General features: G+C 45.5%; 1 protein-coding gene across 8 annotated transcripts in view; it reads left to right on the forward strand.

The window, feature by feature from the left end:
• Positions 1 to 21,034, forward strand: part of LOC115155910 (probable ubiquitin carboxyl-terminal hydrolase FAF-X) — an 83,781-nt gene that overhangs the window by 33,433 nt on the left and 29,314 nt on the right. For 4 of the 8 annotated variants that reach the window (XM_029702961.1, XM_029702962.1, XM_029702964.1 and 1 more), the window contains exons 13-34: positions 1,736 to 1,843; positions 1,993 to 2,129; positions 2,793 to 2,831; positions 3,634 to 3,767; positions 5,933 to 6,023; positions 6,297 to 6,446; positions 6,572 to 6,800; positions 11,061 to 11,156; positions 11,439 to 11,650; positions 11,792 to 12,032; positions 12,162 to 12,311; positions 12,576 to 12,696; positions 12,938 to 13,068; positions 13,201 to 13,479; positions 13,624 to 13,749; positions 13,944 to 14,081; positions 14,482 to 14,648; positions 14,983 to 15,091; positions 17,538 to 17,684; positions 19,092 to 19,238; positions 19,498 to 19,705; positions 20,019 to 20,239. In XM_029702961.1, coding sequence (XP_029558821.1) covers positions 1,736 to 1,843; positions 1,993 to 2,129; positions 2,793 to 2,831; positions 3,634 to 3,767; positions 5,933 to 6,023; positions 6,297 to 6,446; positions 6,572 to 6,800; positions 11,061 to 11,156; positions 11,439 to 11,650; positions 11,792 to 12,032; positions 12,162 to 12,311; positions 12,576 to 12,696; positions 12,938 to 13,068; positions 13,201 to 13,479; positions 13,624 to 13,749; positions 13,944 to 14,081; positions 14,482 to 14,648; positions 14,983 to 15,091; positions 17,538 to 17,684; positions 19,092 to 19,238; positions 19,498 to 19,705; positions 20,019 to 20,239 — 3,381 coding nt within the window. The remainder of the gene's footprint in view (positions 1 to 1,735; positions 1,844 to 1,992; positions 2,130 to 2,792; positions 2,832 to 3,633; positions 3,768 to 5,932; positions 6,024 to 6,296; positions 6,447 to 6,571; positions 6,801 to 11,060; positions 11,157 to 11,438; positions 11,651 to 11,791; positions 12,033 to 12,161; positions 12,312 to 12,575; positions 12,697 to 12,937; positions 13,069 to 13,200; positions 13,480 to 13,623; positions 13,750 to 13,943; positions 14,082 to 14,481; positions 14,649 to 14,982; positions 15,092 to 17,537; positions 17,685 to 19,091; positions 19,239 to 19,497; positions 19,706 to 20,018; positions 20,240 to 21,034) is intronic. The other 4 variants (XM_029702967.1, XM_029702968.1, XM_029702966.1 and 1 more) reach the window with 3 other exon arrangements.

Here is a 21,034-nt window from a genome sequence, read left to right on the forward strand (position 1 = left end):
CGTTGACATTGACATGTATTTTTATATTCTAAAACATGTCAGAATGTGGGCATTGCCTGACTAAATAGACTGCATGCAGCGATAGATGTTCCTGACACAAAAACACTCATGAGGTCTGTCCATGTAGTAGCTAGTCAGTCTTGCCATTTGAGATGTTGAAGAGTTATTGTATGCTTGAAACGAGAAAGTGAGCAAAAAACAGGTTCTCTTTGTAATAATATATCCATACATGGTTTTACCCCAACAAAAGCAACCGAATAGCGCAGGACCTATCAATTGAAATGGCGGGAAACAAACAAAAGCGGCTACAGCTCTCATAAAAACAGATCATAAAGGAAATCATGAATCGGCCTAATTATATTGGAGCCGTTGAACTTCTAAATCGGCTACCAGAATGTCAAGGACTTTTCAAGGACCAAATCGCCTAGATGAAATGTCTGAATTCAAGGTAGGCTATTCCATGATGACTGAATTGCACATCGCAAATGTTCTAAGACTTTTTAAATACCTGGTTTACATACCCTTTCTGGCCTTAGCCTTTACAGGTAGATATCATAACTTGCAACATCTTTCCTACCTCTTTCCTATCGCTGTCGGTCTTCGGTGAGCTGCTCCACGAAACAATCAGCTGTTGGAGAGCTGTGTGCTCTCTCTGCCCAACAGATTATCTCAAACTAGGCTGTGTGCAGCGCGCCAGTGATTAAACAATTTATACTGAACAGAAATATAAACGCAACATGCAACAATTTCAAAGATTTTTGTGAGTTACAGTTCTAATAAGGAAATCAGTCAATTGAAATCAATTCATTAGGCCCTAATCTATGGATTTCACATGACTGGGCAGCGGTGCAGCCATGGATGGGCCTTGGAAGGCAGCCAGGCCCACCCACTGGGGAGCACGGCCCAGCAAATCAGAATGTGTTTTTTCCCCACAAAATGGCTTTATACAGGCAGAAATACTCCTCAGCCCCCCCCCAAATGATTCTGCAGGTGAAGAAGCCGGATGTGGAGGTCCTGGGCTGGCGTGGTTACACATGGTCTGCGGTTGTGAGGCCGGTTAGACATACTGTCAAATTCTCTAAAACGGTTGGAGGCAGTTTATGGTAGAGAATTTAACATTCAATTCTCTGGCAACAGCTCTGGTGGACATTCCTGCAGTCAGCACGCTAAATGCACACTCCCTCAAAACTTGAGAAATCTCTGGCATTGTGACAAAACTACACATTTTAGAGTGGCCTTTTATTGTCCCCAGCACAAGTTGCACCTGTGTAATGATCATGTTGTTTAATCAGCGTCTTGGTATGCCACACCTGCCAGGTGGCTGGATTATCTTGGCAAAGGAGAAATGCTCAGTAATGTAAACAAATTTGTGCACTACATTTGAGAGAAATAATCTTCTTTTGCATATGTAACATTTCTGGGATTTTTTTTTTCAGCTCATGAAACATGGGACCAACACTTTACATGTTGCACTTATTTGTTCAATGTACATAATGAACTAGCAGCTTCGGGAATTCATGTTTTTTAAACAGTTATATATCCTTAACCTTTTTTTCACTGGACCAAGCGGACCACTGACTGAGATGATGGACTGGCCCGAGAGGTTTCCAAAACCTCCCCTGGCCAGCAGGCAGCCCTGAATGTCAAGCGTTGGTTAAAGAGATGTCTTATTCCAGCTCCTTGTGCTCTGTTTGGATAGAAGTACTGAAGGCTCCTCTCCTCCTCTCACCACAAGGTGCTGAACCTGTTGTGGAACCTGGCTCACAGCGACGACGTGCCTGTAGACATCATGGACCAGGCCCTCAGTGCTCACATCAAGATACTGGACTACAGTTGCTCTCAGGTAATACTAGGTACCGGTCAAGAGCCAGGCAACTGCTTTCCCACACGGCTCAAGGTACTGAAAACCAATCAATCTGTTGGAGTGTTCACAAGACTCGGCTTATGGCTGTGTGTGTGTTCCTTGAATACGGATGTTTGTGTTCATTTCAGGATAGAGACACGCAGAAGATCCAGTGGATCGATCGCTTCATAGAAGAGTTGCGCACCAATGACAAATGGGTGATTCCTGCACTAAAGCAGATCCGAGAGATCTGTAGCCTGTTCGGAGAGGCTCCTCAGAATCTCAGGTAAGGAGATGGTCAGAGTTCAACTACGGGCTTGGAGGAGGGACATAGTTGAACATGCTAGTGATTGACAAAGATATGAAAACAGAATGAGTACAAATGGAGTATTATTCAGGACGTAACAGATAGAAATGCACAGTGTAGAGCAGACGTTTTTTTGTCATGTACAAAAGGGAATTGTCAGCTCAATACTTTACGTTTCTATCTGCAACATTTTAAATAGTTAAATATTTCACCCCACTTAAAAAAGGCATTTTTTTAGTTGTGCTCAGAATGCTATGCTTGGTTATACATTTACCCTACGCCTTTAAAGCATGGCTTTGATTTTTCATATAGCTGACACAGATGTCTCTGGCATTTTAATAACATTTCCAGAGAGGCTGAGGCATGTGAACTCTCTTGTAAACAGGGATTTTCTGTCAACAGTCTGTGACTTGACCTTGCCATCCAGTTTGACCAGGTTTTCACTAACGCTTAGACAGGGAACATTCTTAAAGACTAAAACTGAGCGAATGTATCTTGCTTCTTAAACGCTGAGCTCTCAAAGTAGCATGGAGATTGTTGAATAAGGTGCTGCTTTTAATAACAACGTGCAGTTGTTCTGACTGAAATAGTACAAGTAAATGCAGCAAATATGTAGCACACCACATGCCTGTTGTTTTTCAGAAAGAAAATTCCTATTAACATACAAACGAACTTAGCGGGGTAAGTTGACAGCTAATTTGGGGGATATTATGGCAATATTTTTTTTAAATTGTAAATCATTTCTAATTTACTCTCTCTCAGATGGTACAACAGATCTGTAATGTTTTATTTTCATTCATTAATCTGCTTTAGCAAACCTCTCTCAGGGTAAATCTCAAATTACACCCTATTCCTTATACACTACTGCACTACCTTTGACCAGAGCCACAAATTACCACAAATAGTGCACTACTTTTGACCAGAGCCACACAGGGCTCTTGTCAAGTAGTGAATTATTTGGGGAATTGGGTGCAAAAGTATTTCAATACATAGGGAATAGGGTGTCACACTGAAATGCGTCTCTTTCTGCACCAGCTCTTAGCTCCAATCACTGACTGTTTGCAGGGTGACATTTTGGGGGGCATTTCTGAGGGTGCTGCATACTCACATTTCCGGAAAAACACAACATCCTAGTCATTTTAAGACTGAAATTCCTCAACATTTCTCTTGCTACACACACACACAGATAATGGCTTACTGGTTAGAACAGTGGATATACCAATATTGCTTTCTTTAAGCTACAGATGCAGATAAGCAACAAAATTCCACTAATTGTACACACAAATCATTGTAATAATTGCATTAGTAGGAGTGGGAGTATAAGTTGAAGTTGTCTACTTGTCATAGACATGGTGGCTAAGTCGCTGAACTTTTGTCTCTCTTTTCCACCCTCTCTCTCTTCCACCCTCTCTCTCCATCTCTCCCTCCCTCCAACTATCTTTCTCTCTTCATATCTCTCTCCACCTCACTCTCTGCTATACAGTCAGACCCAGAGGAGTCCTCATGTGTTCTATCGTCATGACCTGATCAACCAGCTCCAACACAACCATGCTCTGGTCACGCTGGTGGCTGAGAACCTTTCTGCCTACATGGAGACCATGAGGCAGTTCTCTAAAGGTACGGTCACCTGACACAGTAGATTCGATTTTCTCATTAATCACGATTGCCTCATTCTTGACTTTCAGACTTCAGAAATACTACACTGAGTGCACAAAACATTACGAGCACCTTCCTAATATTGAGTTGCACCCCCTTTTGCCCTCAGAACCGCCTCAATTCGTTGGGCATGGACTCTACAAGGTGTCGAAAGTGTTCCACAGGGATGCTGGCCCATGTTGACTCCAATGCTTCCCACTGTTGTGTCAAGTTGGCTGGATGTCCTTTTTGTGGTAGATCATTTTTGATACACACGGGAAATTGTTCAGCATGAAAAACCCAGCAGCGCTGCAGGTCTTGACACACTCAAACTGGTGCGCCTGGCACCTACTACCATTCCCCGTTCAAAGGCTCTTAAATATTTTGCCTTGCCCATTCACCCTCTGAATGGCACACATACATAATCCATGTCTCAATTGTCTTGAGGCTTAAAAATCCTTCTCTCCTCCCCTTCATTTACACCAGTGGTCACCTACCTTTTCTGAGTAAAGATCACTTTCGCAGTCAAAAAGCAAGCCGAGATCTACCACAGTTTTTTTTCAACATGACTCAAATGTAACATTAACCCAATAAAAACAGTTCTGTAGGAAATGAAGTTTGTGCAGTAGGCCTAATATATTATCACAGCATATTGGCTATATGCCTGGCCCTTCATTGTTGTTCTTCTCAGACCATATTATATTTCAAAACCCTAGCTTTGATAACAAAATAGATCCGTAGTTGGTGTACAACTTATGAGGCACAGCTGAGGTATAAATTGAAATAATTAGCAAATTAGCTTTTATTTTACTGGACTGATGGTCATGGTGCTTTTAAGACAACTGGGAACACAGGGTGAAAAAACTAGGTCAAATGACGACGTCCGTGATGCTCCGGTCGAATTCCGAGTTGGATGACCGTTGAAAACTATTTTTCCCAGTCGGATCTATTTTTTTATTTTTTCAAATTCCCAGTTGTCTCGATATTTGGTATTTTATTAGGATCCCCATTAGCTTTTGCAAAAGCAGCAACTACTCTTCCTGGGGTCCACACAAAACATGAAACATGACATAATACAGAACATTAATAGACAAGAACAGCTCAAGGACAGAACTACATACATATAAAAAAATGTCCTTGAGCTGTTCTTGTCTATTAATGTTCTGTATTATGTCGTGTTTTGTGTGGACCCCAGGAAGAGTGAACGCACTTAAGTCGGAGATGTCAGAGTTGTTTTGAGATGTTTTGAACATTGCATTAGTCTCAGCGAAGGGAAGGAGAGAGCAGCAGAGGGTCATCCTCTCACGGACTCCTGCCTTTCCTCCAGTGAGACTGAGCAGAGAGAGGGGACAGTCTTCACTGAAAGTGAAATATTCCTCGATATTAAAATGAACACGATGAGCTTCTAATAATACAAATGCAGGGCTAATCATTAATTGCAGCGCGAGTGGGAATAGGGAGAATGGCTTTTATGTTTTAATATATATATATTTTTTTACATGAACTCATAACAGCAGCTCTTTGCTATATTCTTTGAGTCTCTCTCTGGTCATAGTTTTAAAGTTATGACATTTCACGTAGGCTAGTATCCAACTTGTAGGCACTGTGATTTGAGCTATCCGATTGGCCAGCGCAGTAGACGCGCTCGATTTAACCATAGATCTCCCGGTCTGCCAGGTAGGAGGAGTTAGTTGTTTCAGACATTTAAATTGTTCAAAATGGCAACACATTGCCTACCCGGTGCGCAGGGCTTCTGAATCACGTGCACCTACCGCCAACAGTGCAACGCAAATAATAATAAAAAGGTGTGCAAGCCTTTATCATTGGCTTTTCTACAGAAATGTTTGGTGATCGACTAGGAATGCTTGAAGATCGACCAGTTGATTGCGATCGACCGGTTGGTGACCACTGATATGAAGTGGATTTAGCAAGTGGCCATGGCTTTTACCTGGTCAGTCTGTCATGGAAAGTAAAGATCAGGTGTTCTTAATGTTTTGTACACTCGGTGTGTTTCTCTGTTCTCTACCCTCTGTATCAAACCCTGGGCAGTTAGCATGTTAGTTTTCCATTTGAAAAACATCAGTATTTGCGTGATATTTAAAGATGTACGTTGAGCCCTGATGTAGATGGTCCTGTGTGTTATGTAGCCGAGCAGGCAGAGTTTGACCCCCAGACGGTGAGGGCAGGGAGCCGCTACAGCCACGTACAGGAAGTCCAGGAGAGACTCAACTTCTTGAGGTATGACATCACATCTGCGGGGTTGTATTAATTAGGCACCAAACTGAAGAAAACACACTGAAACAGGCATGAGTCACTGTCTGTACTTGTCCAATAAGAAGCACTAATTGTTGTTTTACTTTGCAAAATGCTTTTAAAACGTTTTCCTTTGCGTGACCTAATGAATACGACCCAGCTCCATCTTCATGAATACAAATGAATGGAATTAAACCATGAACTGAACCACTGTAGTCTGATTTTCATGGTTAATGTATGTGTCTGTGTTGTCCCCAGGTTCCTGCTGAAGGATGGCCAGTTGTGGCTCTGTGCTCCTCAGGCCAAACAGATCTGGAAGTGCCTGGCCGAAAACGCTGTCTTCCTATGTGATAGAGAGGCCTGCTTCAAATGGTACGCTGCCATCATCAATATTATCACCTCGAAAGGGTGAATATGGCTCCAACATGTTTCAATTGATGTTATTTCCTTTCTCTCTGTCATGGAGAACAAGTCAAATATTCAACATTTTCTCAACTTGAATGTTCTCACTCAACTCTGTTGTTCATCCCCAGGTACTCCAAGCTGATGGGAGATGAGCCAGACCTGGACCCAGACATTAACAAGGACTTCTTTGAGAACAACGTCCTCCAGCTGGACCCGTCTCTGCTCACAGAGAACGGCATGAAGTGCTTCGAGAGGTTCTTCAAGGCTGTCAACTGCCGGGAGGGCAAGCTGGTGGCCAAACGCAGGGCCTACATGATGGACGATCTGGAACTCATAGGACTGGACTACCTCTGGAGGGTGAGTTATTGGCCTTTTCACCATAACAGACAGCTGTTGTTACTCGTAAGTAGGGCTGGGAATTGGCAGGGACCTCAATGTCGATATTATCACGAAACTTAGGTGTTGATACGATATGTATTGCGATTCACATAATTGTGTGTGTGTGTGTGTGTGTGTGTGTGTGTGTGTGTGTGTGTGTGTGTGTGTGTGTGTGTGTGTGTGTGTATATATATATATATATATATATATATATATATATATATATATATATATCTCTCACACACACACACACTAGAAGTCAAAAGTTTGGACACCTACTCATTCAAGGGTTTTTATTTATTTTTACTATTTTCTACATTGTAGAATAATAGTGAAGACATCAAAACTATGAAGTAACACATGTGGAATCATGTTGTAACCAAAAAAGTGTTCAACAATTCAAAATATATTTAAGATTTTAGATTCTTCAAAGTAGCCACCCTTTGCCTTGATGACAGCTTTGCACACTCTTGGCATTCTCTCAACCAGCTTCACCTGGAATGCTTTTCCAACAGTCTTGAAGGAGTTCCCACATATGCTGAGCACTTGTTGGCTGCTTTTCCTTCACTCTGCGGTCCAACTCATTGCAAACCATCTCATTTGGGTAGAGGTCAGGTGGTTGTGGAGGCCAGGTCATTTGATGTAGCATGCCATCACTCTCCTTCTTGGTTAAATAGCCCTTACACAGCCTGGAGGTCTGTTGGGTCATTGTCCTTTTGAAAAACAAATGATAGTCCCACTAAGCTCTAACCAGATGGGATGGCGTATCGCTGCAGAGTGCTGTGATAGGCACGCTGGTTAAGTGTGCCTTGAATTCTAAATAAATCACAGACCGTGTCACCAGCAAAGCACCCCTACACCATCACACCACCTCCTCCATGCTTCATGGTAGGAACCACACATGCAGAGATCATCCGTTCACCTACTTTGCATCTCACAAAGACACGGTGGTTGGAACCAGAAATCTCACATTTGGACTCATCAAACCAAAGGACAGATTTCCACCGGTCTAATGTCCATTCCTCATTTTTCTTTGCCCAAGCAAGTCTCTTATTATTATTAGTGTCCTTTTAGTATTGGTTTCTTTGCAGCAATTCGACCATGAAGGCCTGATTCACGCAGTCTCCTCTGAACAGTTGATGTTGAGATGTGTCTGTTACTTGAACTCTGTGAAGCATTTATTTGGGCTGCAATTTCTGAGGTGCAGTTAACTCTATTGAACGTATCCTCAGCAGCAGAGGTAACTCTGGGTCTTCCTTTTCTGTGGCGGTCCTCATGAGATCAAGTTATATCATAGCGCTTGATGGTTTTTGCGACTGCTCTTGAAGAAACTTTCAAAGTTCTTGAAATGTTTTTGTATTGACTGACCTTCATGTCTTAAAGTAATGATGGACTGTCGTTTCTCTTTAGTTATTTGAGCTGTTCTTACCATAAAATGGACTTGGTCTTTTACCAAATAGGGCTATCTTCTGTATACCACCCCTACCTTGTCAGAACACAACTGATTGGCTGAAACGCATTAAGGAAAGAAATTCCACAAATTAACTTTTAACAAGGCACACCTGTTAATTGAAAGTCATTCCAGGTGACTACTTGTCATCAAGGCAAAGGGTGGCTACTTTGAAGAATCTCAAATATAAAATATATTTTGATTTTTTTAACACTTTTTGGTTACTACATGATTCCATATGTTTTATTTCATAGTTTTGATGTCTTCACTATTATTCTACAATGTAGTAAAAATAAAGAAAAACCATTGAATGAGTAGATGTGTCCACATTTTTGACTGGTACTGTATATACAGTGCATTCAGATAGTATTCGCTCTTTCCCTTTTTCAACATTGTGCTACGTTACAGCCTTTTTCTAAAATGTATTACATTTGTATTTTTCCTCATCATTCTACACACAATACCCCATAATGACAAAGTGAAAACAGGTTTATAAAGAAGAAAAATAAACATATTTACGTAAGTATTCAGACCCTTTGCTATGAGACTCGAAATTTAAAATAAATTGATTGGACATGATTTGGAAAGGCACACACCTGTCTATATAAGGTCCCACAGTTGACAATGCATGTCAGAGCAAAAACCAAGCCATGTGGTCGAAGGAATTGTCCGTCGAGCTCCGAGACAGGATTGTGTTGAGGCACAGATCTGGGAAAGTGTACCAAAAAATGTCTGCAGCATTGAAGGTCCCCAAGAACACAGTGGCCTCTATCATTCTTAAATGGAAGAAGTTTGGAACCACCAAGACTCCTTCCAAACTGCGCAATCGCGGAAGAAGGGCCTTGGTCAGGAAGTTGACCAAGAACATGGTCACTCTGACAGAGCTCCAGAGTTCCTCTGTGGAGAAGGGAGTACCTTCCAGAAGGACAACCATCTCTGCAGCACTCCACCAATCGGGCCTTTATTGTAGAGTGGCCAGACGGAAGCCACTCGTCAGTAAAAGGCACATGACAGCCGCTTGGTGTTTGCCAAAAGGCACCGAAAGGACTCTGACCATAAGAAACAAGATTCTCTTGTCTGATTAAACCAAGATGAAACTCTTGGGCCTGAATTCCAGGTGTCGGGTCTGGAGGAAAATTGGTACCATCCCTACGGTGAAGCATGGCGGTGGCAGCTTCATGCTGTGGGCATATTTTTCAGTGGCAGGGACTGGGAGGTTAGTCGAGGGAAAGGCAAACAGAGCAAAGTACAGAGATCCTTGATGAAAACCTGTTCTAGAACGCTCAGGACATCAGACTGGGGTGAAGTTTCACCTTCCGACAGGACAACGACCCTAAGCACACAGCCAAAACAATGCAGGAGTGGCTTCGGGGCAAGTCTCTGAATGTCCTTGAGTTGTCCAGCCAGAGCCTGGACTTGAACCCGGTCGAACATCTCTGGAGAGACCTGAAAAATAGCTGTGCAGCGACGCTCCATATCCAACCTGACAAAACTTGAGAGAATCTGCAGATATAAATGGGAGAAACTCCCCGAATACAGGTGTGCAAAGCTTGTAGCGTCATACCCAAGAAGACTTGAGGCTGTAATCGCTGCCAAAGGTGCTTCAACAAAGTACTGAGTAAAGGGTCTGAATACTTATGTAAATGTCATATTTCAGTTTAGTATTTTAGTTTTTTGCTAAAATTGTAAATATGTTTTTGCTTTGTCATTATGGGGTATTGAGTGTAGCTTGATGAGGGGGAAAACGATTTAATCCATTTTAGAATAAGGCTGTAAAGTAACATAATGTGGATGAAGTGAAGGGGTCTGAATACTTTCCGAATGCTCTGTATGTATAGCGATTCGATACTGCCATTCGATGTTTCAAACATATAGCTCAACCATATGTCTGTTGCAGAAGGACAAGAGAGAACTCGTTTTCATCAGTCATGGAAATAAGTGTTGAAAAAATATTGGCTCACCGTTTAAAAATGCACAACTTCAAAGACCATATCCTTGAATGCTGCTATTTGAGGTGACGCTCATTAGTTATTTCCAAGTGTATATAAACCTCTGGGTTCTGTGGGATTGTTTCAGGGGCTGCTTGAACTGATATATTTAGACTATGGATGGGGGGGCGAGCGAGGGCGGTGGATGACCCAGTTAGTTAGCATCAGTGGCCTATCTGTTTGTTTTAGTTACCTACATGTCCTATAATCCCTCAGTGGGAGAATCTGTTGCATTTCCTGCGTTGGCTTCAAGTGTTATTCTGACATTGTTTTTCACACTCTGGGCATATTAGATGATTTGTTTTAGATATGGGACTTGTAATCCTTGTTTTCACTTGCTATGAATAGCTGATTCAGGAGTTGTTATTGTATATTTGGGTATTAGTTCCGTTTACACAGTAGGGGTCGAGGCTACATTTGTGGTCATATGATTTCCTTGTATGCAATGTTTGGTTGTGAATAATGCATTTTATTGATTCCTAAGTAAAGCTCATTCACTGATGTTATTGATTTGGTTGGTAAGCATTGTGTGGTATATACACACACACACACACACACACACACACACACAGACTGTATTTGAGGCTGGGTTAATGTACTGATGTTAGTGTGTGAGGGCAGCTCAGGGCCAGTGGTTGTGACTGGAGATGTTTCTGTGTGCTGCTGCTGAGTGCTTATTAATGACCCTCTAGTCTGGATGATGAGTCATACCACTCAGTCTCTTCAGTGTTGTCTCCAGGGCTGTTTGATGGAGAGGGCCGTAGGCGTCCATTGACTCAGTCTGTTATTTCCTCCTGCCAGGTCGTAATTCAAGGGAGCGATGACATCGCCAGTCGAGCCATAGACCTGCTGAAAGAGATCTACACCAACCTCGGACCAAAACTACAAGTCAATCAGGTAACCATCGGTGCCCTTTGTCCCGGTAACAATAACAGCTCAATCTGCTATTAGATCAACCTAAATCATCTAGCCATTTTGAGACGGCCACCTAAATATATGTGATATCTCGGTACGGTAACAATGTTTTCCAATCCGTTCCTCTGGGATCACTGTTGTGCATGTCGGTTCTATTATCTGAGGGATGGATTGGAACACTGCAGTTCCAGACAAGAAGGATATCAACCAGTAGACATGAATGCCCTTCTCCTGAACTCACTCTCCCTCCTGTCCCCCATGCAGGTAGAGATCCACGAGGATTTCATCCAGTCGTGTTTCGACCGTCTGAAGGCGTCGTACGATACGCTGCGTGTCCTGGACGGGGACAAGGACAGCATCAACTCGGCCCGGCAGGAAGCCATCCGCATGGTCCGTGTGCTCACTGTGCTCAAGGAGTACATCAACGAGTGTGACAGTGACTACCACGAGGAGAGGACCATACTGCCCATGTCCAGGTAGGGGAGCCCACAAGCACTGAGCTTAAGCTTGTTGTCCTGACCTTTTTCTTCCCCCAAACCACTTCACCCTAACCTGTCCTCTCTCCCTCGCTCCCCTTTTCTCTTTTCTCTTCTCTCCCTCCTCTCTCTACCTCTCAGGGCGTTCCGGGGGAAGCACATCACGTTGACCGTGCGTTTCCCTAACCAGGGCCGTCAGGTAGATGACCTGGACATCTGGTCTCACACCAACGACACCATCGGCTCGGTGCGCCGCGGCATCCTCACACGCATCAAGGCCAACGCCACGCACACCAAGATAGAGCTCTTCATTGGCGGGGATGTCGTCGACCCGGCCGATGACAGAAAGCTGATTGGCCAGCTCAACCTCAAAGACAAAACGGTAAGCGTGATGAGCCGTGTTTTGACGAGCCTCATGTCACCGGTGGGTTCTTTACAGCTTGTTTGTATAGGTCATTTATAGGAAATGGTTTGTATGATGTCTTCTATTCTCTCGTTGTGTTGTCTGTAGTTGATCACAGCCAAGCTGACCCAGGTGAGTGCCAACATGCCGTCCAGCCCAGACAGCTCCTCGGACTCTTCCACCGGCTCACCTGGTAACCACGGCAACCACTTCAGCGACGGGCCCAACCCAGAGGTGGAGAGCTGTCTCCCTGGAGTGGTGAGCGACACACACACACACACACACACACACACACACACACACACACACACACAAACTTCCCCGGAGTGGCGCATCACCTCTCACCTCATCAGGAAGGGTGCCTAGCTCTCTCGGTCCTTGCATAGAAAATAATTCAAAATGTTGCCTTTGCCTAGGAAAGCATCAAGCTAGTAGGAAAAACTCTTATCTCATGCATGAATGCAGATGAGTAAATGGAACAATGTTAACCCCTTGTCTGTTCGCTCCTCTCTCTGTCTCCAGATCATGTCTCTCCACCTGCGCTACATATCTTTCCTGTGGCAGGTAGCGGACCTGGGCTGTAGCATTAACATGCCTCTGTTACGAGATGGAGCCAGGGTACTCATGAAGCTAATGCCTCCAGGTACTCACTCTCTCTGTCACTCACTCACTTTATAGGGGTAATCTGGAATTGCTACATCCATTTTTAGACTTTAAAATTAGTGGTATACCATTCAATTTTTTGAATATAACTATAAATGCCTCGTGGGTATAGTTCAGAACACAAAATATAAGGTTGTAATTGTAAAGTAAAATAAAATGGTTTATAGCATCGAAACATACATGTGGGATGTATTAATGGCCTGTTGATTGGGTTTGTGTAGATAACAGTACCGTGGAGATCCTGCGTGCCGTGTGTCTGGACCATGCCAAGCTGGGAGAGAACAGCCTCAGCCCCACACTGGACTCGCGCTTCTTTGGCCCCTCGCCATCACAAGTCCTCTACCTCATAGAGGTGGGTCTCATCTTGTGTGTGATCACTGCTGACTGCGTCATCATTACCGTACTGGGTGGTGTATGCTTTGCTCTCTGTTGACCACTTCCACTCTGTGAGTTCGTATACCTCTCTTCCCCCTCCCTTCCTCAGGTGGTGTATGCCCTACTCATGCCAGCCAGCGCCACATTGGGGGAGGATGCCAGCGACTTCCAGTACAACTTCCTGAAGAGTGGCGGGCTGCCTCTTGTACTGAGCATGCTCACACGGAACAACTTCCTGCCTTCGGCCGACATGGAGACACGGCGAGGGGCATACCTCAACGCTCTGAAGATTGCCAAGCTTCTGCTCACCGCCGTGGGATTCGGACACGTTAAAGCTGTGGCCGAGGCATGCCAGCCCAATGCTGAGGGGACCATACCAGTCTCACCGGTTAGTTGGTTAGACGCACACAAGCGCGTGTACACTGAGACATGCACACTCACACACACTCACACACAGAAACGCGTGTATGCGAAGTCGAACTAGGATTGTGATGGCCATGTTAATGCTAACATCCTCTCTCCCTTTCTTCAGATCAACCAGGCCACTCATGACCAAGCCCTGGTCCTCCAGAGTGCCCTGCAGAACATCCCCAACCCTGCCTCAGAGTGTATGCTCCGCAACGTAGCTATACGCCTGGCTCAGCAGATCTCTGACGAGGTGAGAGGGAGGGAGAGAAACGGGGAGGGGGGAGCTAGCGAGAGAGGAAAGAGAACTTGGGAATTAAAGAAGTGAGGAGAGATGGGGTAGAAGGACAGACTGTACGTATGCAACTATGTTGATGCCTGTGACATCATCTGCTTTAATTGAACTGTTCCCTCCCCCTCCCTCCTTTTCCCTCTCGTCTCCTCCAGAACTTCTTCCAGGCATCCAAATACATCCCAGACATCTGTGTGATCCGGGCGGTGCAGAAGATAGTGTGGGCGTCGGGCTGTGGCACCGTACAGCTAGTCTTTAGCTCCAACGAAGAGATCAGCAAGATCTACGAGAAGGTACGCATGGCTGCTTATCCTTTGATGATCAGTCCAGGGATTGATTATCTGCTTTATTTTGGTCTCAGTCTTAGGAGACTGTGCAGATCCGTTGCTCTATAGTGGGGTGTTGTGTAGGCCACTGCACTCATTGATTTTCCTTGTATTAATAGTTCACAATTGTTTGTTGTTAGTATATTTTGTACCTTGATTAGGCTAGTGAGTATTGTTTATCCTATACAGTCACAGATCTGTTTTTGTGTGTGTTGAGCGTCTGTTTAATGTCTGTCGTTCTGTGTCTCTCTGTGGTGCTTGCCGAAGGGACTTATTGGTTAATTGCGTGCACCTGCTTCCTGAAATACAGAGAAGTGTGTGTTTATAAAGTCACAGCGGTGTGTGTGTGTGTTCTCCCCTGCTGCAGACGAATGCGGCTAAGGAGCCGGACGGGGAGGATGAGCAGGTGTGTTGTGAGGCCCTGGAGATCATGACTCTGTGTTTCTCCCTGCTGCCCACCGCTCTGGACACACTCAGCAAGGAGAAGGCCTGGCAGACCTTCATCATAGACCTGCTAATGCACTGCCACAGCAAGTATGTACACCCCGCCGTGTGTGTGTGTGTCTGCCTGTCTATCAGCATCAGATGTGCCCTTGACTGTAAGTCGCTCTGGAGAAGAGTCTTCTAAATGGCGTCTGCTAAATAACCAAAATGTAGATGTGTTCGGCTGGAAGAGCAGCCTGCCACACCTCAAGGCTGGTTGCTGATGGTGTACCACAGTGGTCTCTGTGTTGTAACTGCTTCTTGTAGTGGATGAGCATGTGGGATGGTCTGTGTCTATGGTAATGGTAATATCTGTCCCCAGGTCAGTTGGTAGATTGGTGGATTAGTTTGTCTGTAGTATAATTGTCTTCTGATCTGTTTCCAGGTCAGTTCGTCAGATGGCCCAGGAGCAGTTCTTCCTCATGGCCACCAGGTGTTGCATGGGCCATCGACCCCTTCTCTTCTTCATCACCCTCCTCTTCACTGTGCTGGGGGTACGTATTAGCACCTCTCTCTACACTGTGCTGGGGGTACGTTTCAGCACCTCTCTCTACACTGTGCTGGGGGTACGTATCAGCACCTCTCTTCACTGTGCTGGGGGTACGTATCAGCACCTCTCTTCACTGTGCTGGGGGTACGTATCAGCACCTCTCTTCACTGTGCTGGGGGTACGTATCAGCACCTCCTCTTCACTGTGCTGGGGGTACGTATCAGCACCTCTCTCTTCGCTGTGCTGGGGGTACGTATCAGCACCTCTCTTCACTGTGCTGGGGGTACGTATCAGCACCTCTCTACACTGCTGGAGGTACGTATCAGCACCTCTCTCTACACTGTGCTGGGGGTACGTATCAGCACCTCTCTTCACTGTGCTGGAGGTACGTATCAGCACCTCTCTTCACTGTGCTGGGGGTACGTATCAGCACCTCTTCGCTGTGCTGGAGGTACGTATCAGCACCTCCTCTTCACTGTGCTGGGGGTACGTATCAGCACCTCTTCGCTGTGCTGGAGGTACGTATCAGCACCTCCTCTTCACTGTGCTGGGGGTACGTATCAGCACCTCTTCGCTGTGCTGGAGGTACGTATCAGCACCTCCTCTTCACTGTGCTGGAGGTACGTATCAGCACCTCCTCTTCACTGTGCTGGGGGTACGTATCAGCACCTCCTCTTCGCTGTGCTGGGGGTACGTATCAGCACCTCCTCTTCGCTGTGCTGGAGGTAAGTATCAGCACCTCTCTCTACACTGTGCTGGGGGTACGTATCAGCACCTCTCTCTACACTGTGCTGGGGGTACGTATCAGCACCTCCTCTTCGCTGTGCTGGAGGTAAGTATCAGCACCTCTCTCTTCACTGTGCTGGAGGTACGTATCAGCACCTCCTCTTCACTGTGCTGGAGGTACGTATCAGCACCTCCTCTTCACTGTGCTGGGGGTACGTATCAGCACCTCTTCACTGTGCTGGGGGTACGTATCAGCACCTCCTCTTTGCTGTGCTGGGGGTACGTATCAGCACCTCTTCGCTGTGCTGGAGGTACGTTTCAGCACCTCCTCTTCACTGTGCTGGGGGTACGTATCAGCACCTCTTTGCTGTGCTGGGGGTACATATCAGCACCTCCTCTTCACTGTGCTGGGGGTACGTATCAGCACCTCCTCTACACTGTGCTGGGGGTACGTATCAGCACCTCTCTCTACACTGTGCTGGGGGTACGTATCAGCACCTCTCTCTTCACTGTGCTGGAGGTACGTATCAGCACCTCCTCTTCACTGTGCTGGAGGTACGTATCAGCACCTCCCCTTCACTGTGCTGGGGGTACGTATCAGCACCTCCTCTTTGCTGTGCTGGGGGTACGTATCAGCACCTCCTCTTTGCTGTGCTGGGGGTACGTATCAGCACCTCTTCGCTGTGCTGGAGGTACGTTTCAGCACCTCCTCTTCACTGTGCTGGGGGTACGTATCAGCACCTCCTCTTTGCTGTGCTGGGGGTACATATCAGCACCTCCTCTTCGCTGTGCTGGGGGTACGTTTCAGCACCTCTCTCTTCACTGTGCTGGGGGTACGTATCAGCACCTCCTCTTCACTGTGCTGGAGGTACGTATCAGCACCTCCTCTTCGCTGTGCTGGGGGTACGTTTCAGCACCTCCTCTTCACTGTGCTGGAGGTACGTATCAGCACCTCCTCTTCACTGTGCTGGAGGTAAGTATCAGCACCTCTCTCTTCACTGTGCTGGAGGTAAGTATCAGCACCTCCTCTTCACTGTGCTGGAGGTAAGTATCAGCACCTCTCTCTTCACTGTGCTGGAGGTACGTATCAGCACCTCCTCTTCACTGTGCTGGAGGTAAGTATCAGCACCTCTCTCTTCACTGTGCTGGAGGTACGTATCAGCACCTCCTCTTCGCTCTGCTGGAGGTAAGTATCAGCACCTCTCTCTTCACTGTGCTGGAGGTAAGTATCAGCACCTCCTCTTCACTGTGCTGGGGGTACGTATCAGCACCTCTCTCTTCACTGTGCTGGAGGTACGTATCAGCACCTCTCTCTTCACTGTGCTGGAGGTACGTATCAGGACCTCTCTCATCCATGAGTGCTTTGGGATTTTACATTACATTCACTGCAATCATAGCCCTATTCAAATACATTGAACTTGCACTCTTACTGCCTGCCTTCGTTTAAGTTCTCACTGATCTCCCAAATCAGAATAAGCTACGGTTGTATTATATCATAGCTTTCAGCTATCCAGCCAGGAGAGAGCAGTGATCACTTCAAGGAAGGAGATGGTACGCATATACTGTATAAAGTAGGCAGTGTTAAGTAAGCTGTCAACTGGTTTTCATGGCTTTTCAACAGCTTTTTTTAAACATTCCCTATAAAGTATTCCAACATTGATCTCTTGCTGCTCCAGGTAATATAGTACTAATGTGAATGTACATACTCTCTGTGTGTGTTCCAGAGCACCGCTAAGGAGCGGGCCAAGCATGCTGGGGACTACTTCACCCTGCTCAGGCACCTCCTGAACTACGCCTACAACAGCAACATCAACCTGCCCAACGCAGAGGTGCTGCTCAACAATGAAATCGACTGGCTCAAGAGGATTAGGGTATGACCATGTTTCATCCAGATATTGTGTCATGAATAATGCCCCTGAGCTTTGTGTTGAGTTAATTGCAGCTCATGGCTGAGGTTCTAGTCCTTGGTCAGAGCTAGGGCTGTTGCGGTGACCGTATTACCTCCACACCGGCAGTCATGAGTCATGAAGGCAGTCAAATTCCAGGTGACCATTTAGTCAAGGTAACTGGGCTTCTCCAAGATCTGATGCTGCTGATGGTCATTAGTAGCCTACCAAACTTGCTGACTGCCTGGTACTCAGCACTCTATTGTCCCTCTAATCACTGACATCAATGCAAATGTCATTGAAAATCAAATCAAACTCTTCATGAGAGCACATGAGCTCATGTTGCGCAACATTTCTATAGGCTAGGCCTACTATATTTATTTCTAAACTTTCCTAATATTAAGCACATTGCTTCTCTTTACAACAGGAGTATAGCCTACATGGCTGGCATGAAAATGAATCACGGGTAAAGCATCCTCCATTCGCTATTTAAATGCATAGATGACGTGTTTGCATGATAATGGTCCATTCTAAATCAAAACAAATTTCACACATACAGGTCAAGTCTGTACACACCTTTTTTACTATTTTCTACATTGTAGAATAATAGTGAAAACATCAAAACTATGAAATAACACATGGAATCATGCAGTAATCAAAATAGATTTGAGATTCTTCAAAGAAGCCACCCTTTGCCTTGATGATAGCTTTGCACATCTTGGAATAATAGTCAACTTCTGTGGCCTAGCCCATTGGCCTATATTTTAATTTTGAATTTTACCTTTTATTTAACTAGGCAAGTCAGTTTAGGATTTTTTTTTTTTTCTTATTTTCAAAAAATTCTTATTTTCAATGACGGCCTAGGAACAGTGGGTTAACTGCCTTGTTCAGGGGCAGAACGGCAGATTTTTACCTTGTCAGATCGAAGGATTCGATCTTGCAACCTTTCGGTTACAAGTCCAACGCTCTCACCACTAGGCTACCTGCCACCCTAAAATGTATATGTTTTAAGTGGCCAAATAACTTCTTAAAATTTAAGCACATTAATCTGCTTTACAAGGGGCATACATAAGCAGCGTGTGAGTTTCAAGTTTGGGGATAATTGCATTTGTGGTCACTTTTGATAATGGTGTTTTCCCGCTAATGGAACATTCACACTTATAGCCTACTGCAGTGTGCGCGTTGCAGTGCTTATAATGTGAAAAATTGCCTAATAGTTTATCAACATTTTAAGCTAAACGTTCTGATCTATTGCGTCAGCCTCACTGTGTAATCAAGCAAGCACTTGTTATTGGACAAGTCCATGTAGTCCTTTTCTGTTGTGTACTGTTCGGTGCTTAATGAATAGGGCCCTGGTTTTTACTACTGTGTGTGTGTGTGTGTGTGTCCCAGGATGAGGTAAAGAGGACAGGGGAGACGGGCGTAGAGGAAACCATCCTGGAGGGTCACATCGGGATCACCAAGGAGCTGCTGGCCTTCCAGACATCAGAGAAGAAGTACTACATCGGCTGTGAGAAGGGAGGGGCCAACCTCATCAAGGTAGGATGGCGTCCATTTTGTATTGAATTTAATATTTTTACTTACCGACCTTAGTGGGGCCCGCAGGCCAAACTTGGCCCTCGACAACATTTGATTTGGCCCACCAGAAGCTTCTAGAATGATCTTATGTGGTAATAAATATTTTACACTTTAGCAGTGACCTTCATATCTGTATGTGGCTGTAATAAATGAGCCGCAAGCAGTAAATGTTGCTTTCTTGCCCTGTATTAACTCTCGCTCTCCCTCCCCCTCTGTTCAGGAGTTGATAGATGACTTCATTTTCCCGGCATCGAACGTGTACCTGCAGTACATGAAGAGTGGGGAGTTCCCCACGGAGCAAGCCATCCCTGTCTGTAGCAGCCCCGCCTCTATCAACGCAGGCTTCGAGCTGCTGGTGGCGCTGGCGGTGGGCTGTGTCCGGAATCTAAAGCAGATGGTCGACACGCTCACTGACATGTACTACCTAGGTAGGAGCTCTAAGAGGAAAACTACACAGATTTATTTGTGTTCTCCATTAACTTTCACTGATCAATGTTTGTACCTCAGAAAGCCAGAAATACTATTACTTACTCTTGATCTGTATCTCATCATTACATTAGTCTTTCTTCTCAATTTATGTTGGGGCAATCACATCCCTTCAACTCTATGCTTACATTTAGTGATACAGTCTAAAATGATAAGAACTCACTCCCTGGTTTACTTCCCTTTAGGTTTTGAGGCACAGAACCTACGCACCTGTGTTATTGTGTATGGCCAATTGATATCCCCCCCATATCCCAGGTTGTGAGGCTCTGACAGAGTGGGAGTATCTCCCCCCGGTGGGACCGAGGCCCACTAAAGGCTTTGTGGGACTGAAGAACGCCGGGGCCACCTGCTACATGAACTCAGTCATCCAGCAGCTGTACATGATCCCGCCCATACGCAATGGCATTCTGGCCATCGAGGGCACCGGCACCGATGTGGACGATGACATGTCCGGTGATGAGAAGCAGGAGAACGAGGTAATGAAGTAGAGAGCAGTATCGAGAAACTAATTTAGAATGATATTATTTCATGATATCCAGTTGGTAGTTAGTCTTGTCCCGTTGCTGCAGCTCCCGTTACGGACACGGGAGAGGCGAAGGTCGAGAGCCATGCGTCCTCTGAAACAACCCCGACAAGCTGCACTGCTTTATGACACACTGCTCGCTTAACCTGGAAGCCAGCCGCACCAATGTGTCGGAGGAAACACCGTACAGCTGGCGACCGAAGTCAGCGTGCATGCGCCCGGCCCGCCACAAGGAGTCGCTAGAGCACGATGGGACAAGGACATCCCAGCCGGCCAAACCCTCCCCTAACCCGAACGGCGCTGGGGCAATTGTGAACCACCTCATGGGTGTCTCGGTCGTGGCCGGCTGCGACACAGCCCGGGATCGAACCGGGTTTTTAGTGATGCCTCTAGCACTGCGATGCAGTGCCTTAGACTGCTGCACCACTCTGGAGGCCCTGGAATTTAGAATTTTCTGAAAGCAAATACTAGGGTTTAGTCATATGGTGATGTTGCGTTTGCTGGTTAATCCATGTTTCGTAAAAATCAGATTTAATTGGTCACACACATATTTGTCAGATGTTATTGTGGGTGTAGTGAAATATGTTCCTAGCGCCAACAGTGCAGGAGTATCTAACAATTCACAACAATATACACATCTCAAAGTAAAAGAATGAAATTAAGAAATATATGTGAGCGGACCAAGTACTTGGAGGTTGCTCTAAAGCGGAAAGGTGGAATAAACGATTCAGGAGCAGGTTTTCTTAAT

This window comes from Salmo trutta, chromosome 20 (genome assembly GCF_901001165.1).
Source record: "Salmo trutta chromosome 20, fSalTru1.1, whole genome shotgun sequence".
Lineage (NCBI taxonomy): Eukaryota > Metazoa > Chordata > Actinopteri > Salmoniformes > Salmonidae > Salmo > Salmo trutta.